This window comes from Octopus bimaculoides, chromosome 7, assembly GCF_001194135.2.
Source record: "Octopus bimaculoides isolate UCB-OBI-ISO-001 chromosome 7, ASM119413v2, whole genome shotgun sequence".
Taxonomy (NCBI): domain Eukaryota; kingdom Metazoa; phylum Mollusca; class Cephalopoda; order Octopoda; family Octopodidae; genus Octopus; species Octopus bimaculoides.
In genome coordinates this window covers 46,212,196-46,223,043 of record NC_068987.1, presented here as the reverse complement: position 1 = coordinate 46,223,043, position 10,848 = coordinate 46,212,196, and the positions used below count along the sequence as shown (strand labels likewise).

Genomic DNA, 10,848 nt, shown 5'->3' with positions numbered 1-10,848 from the left:
CTGCAGTAAACGTTTGTTGGTCGCCGAACAAATCTGGTATGTGAACGTAAAGCTCGTAGGGCAGACCATCCAAACCAGGCGATTTACCCCTCGTGCAGCTAACCATTGTTTCTCGTGTTTCAAAGGCTGTTATCGGTCTTTCGCAGCGCTCCGCCTCCGTCGCCGAGAGCCGCGGCAGCCCGTCAAGGTAGGTCGTGAAATCCATCCTGCGAGCCGGCTCACCGCTGCTCCCAAACATCAGAGCGAAGCGTCGCTGAAAAGCTGCAACGTCTGTCTCGGATCGATTATCATTTGCCCGTCGTTGTCCGGCAAGGATCGGATCGTGGATTTATTTCCACTCCGTGTCTCTGCTACTCGGGCCCATTGAACGGCTTTCGTGCCTTCGTGTCTAAGTGCTCGAGCCTTAACTCTGATAACGCAACCTTCGTGTTTCGCATTGAAGAACTGAGTGCCAATCTTGCTGCGAGCACGTCGGTCGCGATACCTTTTCTAAAAGCCTCGTCTAACTAGCTCTTGACTAGCTCTGTTTCTACTTTGTTTCTTTCTACTGCTAATCCTTTGCTAAACTTTATCGATTCTATTTTCAGGGCGAACCACCGTTTATTGTTGTTTATTGCCCCCGTCAACGCCCTCCTAATTAGTTAACTAATTCGGTCACTAAAATCTTTACGCGCCGGCAATGACATATTTAGCATCCAGTAACTGGGTCCCTGTCTATGAAGCCTATCTAAGTCGACTGTACAGATCACGAATTTGTGGTCTGTTTAGTCGACTTCTTTAAACTGTGGACATCCTGTGCTATCCTTATCTGATACTTTACATATCCTATCTAGATACGATCTGGATGACCCGATGCAGTTTGATCAGGTCCTCACTAGCACATCCGGGAAATCCAGTCGATACCTGTCAGACAGTTGGAATCGTCTGAGCAGTTTTGCGAGGCTTTTACACCTTCCTCGCCTATCTGCTAAACCTACACAGTCCCACCTTACATCTAAAAAACCATTCCAATCCCCCACTAACACTAAAGAACGGGATGTTCCCAAGAAAGTTTTCAGACGTCTGAAGAAATCTGGTCGTCCCGCCCCTGTCGGGGCATAGACGGCAACTAGCTTGAAAGTATGTCCTTCGCTCTCTGTCACGTCCAGAACAACCGACTTACATTCCGGATTCAGGAAGATCGTCTGTTTTGCAAGATCCAAATTTTTCCGAACCATCACGGCAACTCCAACCCCTCTCCCAGACGACTTGAAGATGCGTACACCTCATAGTCACTGAAAATGGGTTGGCAGTCTCGTGAGTCGGAAATTATGGTTTCACTAATGGCCACCATGTCGACATTCAGTGCTCCGAGGTCGTTGAATAGGCGATCCCGCTTCCAAGGCAAACCCCAGGCCACGTACATTCACGCTGCCTATTCTGTAGACGGCCATGTTGTCGGAAATAGAAAAGAAAAGAAATGGAAAACTTACTTGTTTTTGTTTAGAGGGGCGGATTGCCTGTCCCTCCTGTTGGCTTGGGTTGTTTCCAACTGTAAATCACCAAGAATTCTCTTGGTGATATTCCCTCGAAAATCTCCGATTTCCTGTGGGAACTGGGGGTTTTTTGTGTTGTTTGAATGCTTTGTATGTGTGCAGGTAGGGAGATTGTGGGTGTGACAAAATATCTGGTGTAATGTTTGTGTGTGTGTTGCTATGTACTTCATTAATTCATCGCTTTTTGTGCTCATTGCCATGTAGCTTGTAATGTTAGTCCCTTTAATTTGTGTTTGTTGTTATTGCTGTTGTTGTTGTTGTTGTTGTTGTTGTTGTTGTGGTGGTGGTGGTGGTGGTGGTAGTGCTGTTTGTGGTTGTGATTGTTGTTGTTGTGGTTGCGTGTATGGGATGACTTGTGTTTCATGTGTTAGTGGTGGTGATGTCGATGCAGTGTTTGTTTTGGATGTATTTGTTTTGAATAATAATAATACATGGGGCTTTGTAGGTTCCTTTCATATGCACTTCAAATTTATATAAATGCACACAGATGAGGTGCATGCTCGTACTCACACTAACACACACACACACACGCACGCGCACACAGTCAAACTTCTTTGTTTACTTGGAGTAAGTTTACTTGGCTGTCAGGTAGTTACTAGGAAAACTGATGTTAGGAAATGATTTTGAGAGTCATGCAAGCCATATATAAAGAACCAACCCTTTCTTGTTCGTTTATTGCTGGTCTTCAAGCCATAATAGAAAAGTTTAAAACTGGCTGCTCATAGAACTTCTGTATTCTGATCACGTAGTTGCCATAGGTAAATCAAAGAATCACCAGATAAATCTCAAATGTTGAAGCATGGATAAGAATCCGGAGGCCTAATGATAAATTTAGAGGAGACAAAATTTCCTGTCAAAAGAAGAGAAAAACAGGGCACTAATATCAACTAGGAAAAGGCTATGCTCTGTGTGTACAAAGGAACTAGACAGGAGCACTATATTGTGTACCCAATGCAAAAAAAAAACAAAAAAAAACACGGTTACATAAATGGCATAGTATAGTATCCTACACTTCGATAGAGGAAAGGGGTTTTGTGTTTATCAGGCGTACATGGGAAGCTACAAGTAAAACCAACCAAGAAATGAAGCTTCTTAATTGGTGAGAAGGTTATTTTTATAGTAGTTAATTCTTTTGTTTTTATCACAAACCACTGGATGCATTTCATATCGTGCCACCAGCACTCGAAAGGCCGTTCTATGTGTTCTCTCCACCCTAATGCAGAACATATTCAGAGTTAAAGCTCTGTTAATAGTTGGCGTGCGATGTGGCTTGCCAAGACAACGTTTTGTTTGTACTTTTCATCAATGAAGAGCAAGAAAAGGGTAGAATCGATTTGACTTCATCAGTTTATATTTAAAGTTACAGCCTGGAGTACATCTCTTTCGAAAGTTAACATCCAGCATGACAATGGCTAAACCTCCCACTCGAAGTATGATGGCGAGTGAGATTAAGTTACCGAGGAGGTGAAAAGTGGTAGTCTGTGGTTGCTTGGCATATAGGTGGCTTCCATTGTATAGGCCTGCAGTAGGATCTTTTGTTACAGTCCGAAAATGAGACACTTTCTCATGAGGCTGTTTCATTCTCAGAGCTTTACTACCAAAGGCGTGCATTCATAGTTTAGGGACACAGGACATCATTCGTTGCATAGTTTAGCGACATAGGACATCATTCGTTGTAGACATCTTTCCATGTCGGTCACAGGTTACCTAGAGGCGTTGCAAGCCCCATTTGGCTTCAGAGTTGCTTACTGTTCAAAAGCACCGGTGGTGCTGCTCACATCGATCCACAGACACATCGATCCCTAGAATCAAATTCATATGACAGGAGTTTGATTCACTTTGAGTTGGATGGACTTGAATTTGTCCTTGTACTTCTTTTCTAGGCAACCCTGAGCACAACTGCCCTGTTCTAGCTCTGCATTCCGGACTCGTTCATACAGATAACAGGACCTGTCCATCCCAGCTAAGCGTTGAGGACTTTCTCTTCTAGACATAGTTTAGCATGCTCGAACACCAAACTTGAAACCGACAATCTAATCGGGAAGCTGTTATATCTCTTTAATCTCCAATAAGTTTGAATTTTTGTGTTAATGATGCATTAAAAAAAAACTGGTTTGAGTATTTTGAGCGCTTTTGTGGAATTTTCCTGCATATAAGTCGTCGATATAGTGTAAACACATAGTGTAAGATTTGAGCATCACTATTATCTTTCTAATCTTGCATTTCATGTGGAACTTTTAATCCTTGGTGTATAAATTGACTTATCTGTTTTGCTGTAACTTTAGATCTGAAAAATCCGACTTGCAACCGGGAAATACGTTAACTCTATAGCGGGGTATTTATCTTCTCTTCAACCTATATGAACAGAAGCAAAGTGATTACTACTTTTACGTTATAATAATAACCTTTTGGTGTTAGAGCCGTGTCTGTGTCAAAAATACATAGTTAATCTGATGTGGAATATGTAACGAAGTTACTACAAAACTATCTTTCAACTTATTAATAGCATCAAGACATTTAACCAACAATAAAAAAACGCTGATGCTTTTTAGCTTCAAACAAGACTGCGACAATTTCAGAAAAAAACAAACAAACAAAAAGAAAACAACTGTATATCCCTTTTGAATTACATAGAGTTACCTTAAATAAATGCTCAAATTCTTTAAAATTTCCAAGCACAGCAAACCTAAATGGCCCTGCTTATAAAAAGAGATCAAAAGATCTTTTCTCAACGATTAAAACTACAAGAAGTATTAATTTGGCTGCATTTGTGGTGTTTCAATGATTGAGATGTTTAATTCAATTTGCCTAAGGGTTTAATTACAAGAATCCAAGAACCCATTATTTATCTGGTTCCAATTAGGGAATAGAAAGAAAAATATTAGATCTGAGCTAACTTTTCCTTCTTCTCCTTCGTCCTCACCTCTCACAGCCCTTCATCATATGCTAGAAAGATGGAATACTGGAACGTATCAGAACACACACACACACACACACACACACATACACACACACACACACGCACGCACACACACACACACACACACAACACACACACACACACACACACACACACACACACACACAATCACACACGCACGCATGCACATCCGCAAAAACTTCATTTTAGAGATTTGATGCGAAATATTAAAGACAGGCAGTTGTTATAAATAGTTTTTCTTTATTAAACTAATGTCTGCATATGTTTGTGTGCATTCATCTATGACATTATGGACACATGTTTTTGTGTATATTTACCTAACTATATGTTTTACGTGTGTATGCCTAAATGTGTATGTGTCTATGCATTTACACACAGGCATACACACTAACATATACATTTATTTACACAGATAAGTATAAGTATGTATGTATTTATTAGCACGATCACACTATCTTAAAGGTAAAGTATATGGCCTCAGTATTGGGTTTTGTATACACCTTTTACTTGTTACCTTTTACTTGTTTCAGTCATTAGACAGCGGCCATGCTGGGGCACCACCTTGAAGAGTTTTTAGTCGAATGAATCGACGCTAGTACATTTTCTAAGCCTGGTACTCACTGTATCAGTTTTCCGAACCGCTAAGTTACGGGGACATAAAATCACCAACACTAGTTGTGAAGCGGTGGTGGAGAACAAACATAGACCCATATACAGACGCAGATTAACACACACACACACACACACACACACACACACACACACACACACACACACACACACACACACACACACACACACACACACACACACACACACACACACACACACACATATATATATATATATATATATATATATATATACGAGAGGGTATGCAAAAGTAATTGGAAACGTTCTCTGTGAGACAAGCCCGTTGTAGCTCAGGCTTCCGTCGCTAAAAGTCACTTGATGCGACCCTCAGACATCAGTCTGCCGAAATAGCTCTCATGCTTCAAACAGCTTACACGAACGCTGCTATGAGCAAAACAAAAGTTTACGAGTGGTTTTCACACTAGTCGCTTGAAGACTAACCTCGTTCAGACCGACCGTCGACCTCCCGAACGAATGAAGACATCACGAAAATTCCTGAACTGGTATTGGAGAACCGTCGTCGAACAATTGACAAACTTGTCAATATGACTGGTGTATCCTGGAGCTCCTGCCAACGAATTTTGAGCGTGGAATTGGGAATGAAAAGAATAGCAGCAAAGTTTGTGTTTCGATTGCTCACGGAAGATCAAAAGCAGTCGCGACTGAATGCGTGTCGTGAACTGAAAGAATATTTGGAAGCTAATCCGGACCTTTTTTCGAAAGTCATCAATGGTGACGAAAGCTGGTGCTACGGCTACGACCCGGAAACGAAGCAGCAATCACGTCAATAGAAGCATTCAATGTCACCATGCCTCCCAAAAGTGGATCAAGTGAAGTTTAATGTCAAAACGATTCTGATGTGTTTTATCGATGCCAAAGGAATTATCCACACAGAGTTTGTTTCTCCTGGTCAACTTGTTAACTAGACATTTTACTTGGCAGTTCTGAAGCGTTTGCGAGACACGGCGAGGCGAAAGCGCCCCGACCAGTGGCAAAGTGGAGAGTGGTGGCTTCATCACAATAATGCACCTGCGCAGACACCCCTTGAGTGTGAGACAGTTTTTGACCCAAAACGACATGACCCCGTTTACCCACCCTCCATATTCACCCGATCTTGCTCTCTGCAACATTTTTCTTGTTTCCCCGAATGAAAAATGTCCTTAAAGTAAAACGTTTTGCAGATGTAGAAGATGTGAAGAAAAAACGACGGTGTTAAAAGGCATCACTTTGCAAAAGTTCCAGGACTTCTTCAAACAGTGGAAGATGCGCCTAAACCGATGCATTGCTTCAAATGGAGAATACTTTGATGACGATAAAAGTGTAAACATGTAAAAGCAAGTGAATAAAATAACATTGCAAAATTCTGGTTTCTTTTTGGTACCCCCTTGTGTGCGTGTGTGTGTGCGCGCGCGCGCATGCGCGTGTGTATGACGGGCTTCTTCCATCTACCAAGTCTACTCACAAGGCTTTGGTAGGCCGAGACTATAGTAGAAGTTACCTTCCCAAGGTGTCACGCAGTGGGACTGAAGCCGAAACTAGGTGGTTGGGAAGCAAACTTCTTACCACACAGCCACGCCTGCGCGACCTTGATTCGACAGATCCCTTATGACCCGAAGCATTTCAATCATGATCACACAACCCTACTTTTATATATCTAGGAGGACTAAATTATGTGATTTGTAATTTCTCTTTATTAAGTTGGAGGCAGAATATGTGTACGTTTTGAGGGAGGTTAACTGCCATATCTAGCCGATGGGCAGTCTCGTAGTGGTTCTTTCGTCTGCTAGCGGGAAAAATGTTAAGAAGTCTTTTTCGGTATGCGTTATAAGTTGGCGACCATATCTAGTATATTGCGTAATCATATCGTGCAATGTGTTGTCCCCCCATCTAGATTGGTTTTCTTTCATGCCTTATATTTTCAATTAAGAAATTATTGTTTGTAATTATGTTTGAGATTTGGGTGCTATTTTTAACACGTTGAGTGACTGGGATTGTGAAAGGAATTATCAATTTTAAGATGAGGAGGGGACAAAAACTTTAATTAGTGATGAAATAATGCTATAGCTCCTTAATGAAGAATACCTTGTGTATGTGCTTTGTGTATGGTATGCGTACGCGCGCGTGTTTGTTTGAGTGTGTATTTGCTTTTATGTATCTGTACATATATATACATATGTCTGAATATTTATGCGTGTATATGTATGCATATGTGTGTGTGTGTGTGTGTGTGTGTGTGTGTGTGTGTGTGTGCGTGTGCATCTATCCATCTATCTAACCCTCCTCTCTATCTCTCTCTCTCTCTCTCTCTCTCACTATATATAAATATGTGTGTGTGTGTGTGTGTGTGTGTGTGTCTGTGTATGTGTGTATAACTCTCACTTCATATTACTAATAGCTTCAAAATCAGAGAACTGAAGGAAAGCAAGAAATGGATAATTTTCTTCTAAAATTATTTTAAAGAATTTGTGCTTCTAAGATTTCGCCTCCTGGATTTTTGTGAATTCATTGTCTCGCTTAGGATGGCTGTTACCAATTTCGTAATATGAATTTTAAAATATGTTTACACTGCACTGAATGCAGCATCCGATCTGGCATTCAAATATATCACTGGTGTCAGTAAGTTCTTCAGGATTATTTTTTTCTTTTTGTCTTCTGTTTTCTTTCCCCACCCCTTCTTTTTTTGCTGTACAGTGACCGCATTTTGCTTGTAATTTATGTTTTTCAACAATTCAGCTGCTGATGTAGTAATTCAATGTCTTTATTTATAATGGCCAAATGTAATTTGTTAGTTTTGTTACATTCCATTTTCCAATGTTCCCGAAGGAAGATATGTGGTTGTGAAATCAACACTTGAACGACTCTTTGGTCATAACGATATGGTTTTACAGTTCCTCTCTAAAGACATTATCTCTGCTTCACGTATGATGGTCGTTGTGTCACCTGATCCATGCGGTTGTTCCTACCTGGCAATCGGCTTCCGTGGATGAATTGTGCTTATGCACTATAATTTGATTCAGGTTGCCTGTACAGCAATAACTAATATTAAGAATATATCTATTAAACAACTATCTTCAATACGTGCAAAAATATATGAGTTAATTTTATATTCACTATATTGAGTGATTTACACATTGTCATGTGAAACTTGCTTGATCACTGTGTGTATGTGTGTGTGTGTGCGCGCGCTCGTGCGTATGTACATGGTGTGAGATTACAAGAGTAATGGAAGAGTAAATATATTAAGAGAGAGACATCCGTCTGTTTCTCTCGTTGAATTTTTTTTCTTTTTAAGAATGAAATACACATTTTACTTGGCTATTTCACTATTAGTATGCTATTTTATAATCTGAATTATTCTAGAAAAAAAAATACGTACACACCGATTCCATGGTGTGATCGAGCGATCATAAAGACACTTTCATTGCTATTTCATTGTCACTGCGGCGTAAATTTGAAATACAGACGTATAGAATATTCAGTTTGGAAATTTTCACCCTTTAGCATTCAGAAATGTAATGCTTAATAATTCACACTGTTTTGTATTACTCATGCATTATCTTGTAGTTTTGAGATCACGATGATGTGATTTTAGAATAACATTGTAGGGTAGGTGTGAGAGGCCAGATCTGGCCGGTTTGAACATAAAATATGTAAAATATTTGGGTCGGATATGACTGGATTAAATGCTGAAGGATTAAATAACAACGTTAGAACATGAAATGATTTTGGGCATATTTGTCTGAGCATGAATTTTTAACCTCCTTCTGGAAAAAAAAAAAATTATTAATCCTTTTTTCTTAAAAAAAAAAAAAATGAGTCGTTTTGAACATCAGGGATTCAGAATCTTCAAACAATATTTTTCTGAAATTATAAATTAATTAGGGTCAGAAGATGTACAAATGCAGTACTTATCTGATGTGTATAAATACATTTCGTTTACATCTGTAATTACATTTTCATCTTTAAATAAATCGATAGTGAAACAACGGCAATTTACATTCGTAGAAAGTGAAGCAAGAAAACGCTTTAAAATGTAAAGAAAATAGATTAAAACGCTTCAAATGCAAACGAAATATATTTATATACAACAAAATTGCTTTGCAGCTGTAAATCCTCTAACATTTATAAGTTGCTGATTTTTAAAAAAAATTTCGAAAGAAACAAAAATTAAATTAAAACATTTATTTTCAAGGTCCTGAATCTATGTTTCTTGGTATAAAAATTTGATGATCATTAAAATATAATTAGCATAATACAACAAGTTGAAGTAGAGTTTGAGAATTCCACGTTAAGAGAAAATTTCAAAGTGCCTCTTTCTTGGTCTGCTTTTATCGCACACATTATTACACATAAGGTGTCATATTCTAGATATGTCTGCGCGTGTGTAAGTGAGTGTGCATGGGTGTGTATGTGTGTGTGTGTGAGAGAGAGAGAGAGTGAAAGTATATATGTGTGTATGTGTGTGTGTGCCCGTGCGCGCGCATGTGTAGGTAACTCTCGCCCCGTCCTCAGGGTCTTAGCTATGTTGAAGTCTTTACAAGATGAATCATGAGCCTCAATAGATGATTTGTAGCCCGTTGGATACAAAATCATTCGTTTACGGAACGTTTTCTTTGTTCATTGGATTCTGGACCTAACACCATCTCTGTTAAAAACGAGATTCATCTAATCTAACAGCTTAGTGAGATAACTGCCTCGAAACAATTCATTGTCGCCGAGGGGCTTTATTCATATTTTATTTAATACAGCATGCTGGATGGTTTTCAATGATTTGTCTTCCGAGAGGCTTAGGTTGCAAACTCAAAATCTTTATATTTTTCATTGAGTATCAATTTTAATTATACTGGATTAAGGCATATCATAATGTACTCTTTCATTCCATATGTATTTTATTGCCCATGCATACATGCTCACAAACTGAAAACAACAGACAGACAGACAAGCAGACAGACAGATAAATAAACAGACAGACAGACACACTGACACTCATAGTTTACGTTTAGTTGTATCAACAGTTCGAGTCAGATTAATATTACTTGAAATGAGGCAGCTATCTAAGAGACCATATATTTTCATAGACATTCTTCTAGATATAATTAGAATTTTAGTAGCCGGCATCAATAAGATTATCTCATTTTCCCTCAGAAAGAAATATTTTCGGTAGAACCGAACGCTTTTGTAATGAGATGTTAACAGGTAGGGGATTTGATAAAATAAATTAGTATGTATGGAGGAGTTCATCTCAGCCCGTGAAGAAAGTTAAGAAAGAAAAATAACTTGGTTCAACCCTTTTCTTAATCTAGATGTTCCATTCTTACATACGAGCTCCCCTCTAGCACTTCCATGCAATACACATATCTCATAAACTTCTTAATACGTACACTGTTAAGGTGAGCTATTATTACAAACCCATGTTTTTAACCTGTGTATACTAACTGCCAGCTATTTTTCTTTACACGAGATTTCAACTATTTTTGAATTACTTTTGAACTCTTCATGTCATTCGATGTTTATCATCATCATCATCGTTTAACGTCCGCTTTCCATGCTAGCATGGGTTGGACGATTTGACTGAGGACTGGTGAAACCGGATGGCAACACCAGGCTCCAGTCTGATTTGGCAGAGTTTCTACAGCTGGATGCCCTTCCTAACGCCAACCACTCAGAGAGTCTAGTGGGTGCTTTTACGTGTCACCCGCACGAAAACGGCCACGCTCGAAATGGTGTCTTTTATGTGCC

At 39.4% G+C, this 10,848-nt stretch overlaps 2 protein-coding genes across 2 annotated transcripts in view; both read left to right on the top strand.

Annotated features, from left to right (window-relative positions):
• Positions 1–1,101, top strand: part of LOC106883117 (keratin, type II cytoskeletal 1-like) — a 4,041-nt gene extending 2,940 nt beyond the window's left edge. Inside the window, exons 3-4 of the mRNA XM_014934012.1 lie at positions 126–187; positions 834–1,101. Of these exons, the coding sequence (XP_014789498.1) occupies positions 126–187; positions 834–1,101 (330 nt within the window). The remainder of the gene's footprint in view (positions 1–125; positions 188–833) is intronic.
• Positions 1–10,848, top strand: part of LOC106873181 (basic helix-loop-helix ARNT-like protein 1) — a 789,862-nt gene that overhangs the window by 178,226 nt on the left and 600,788 nt on the right. The gene's annotated exons all lie outside the window — the stretch shown is intronic.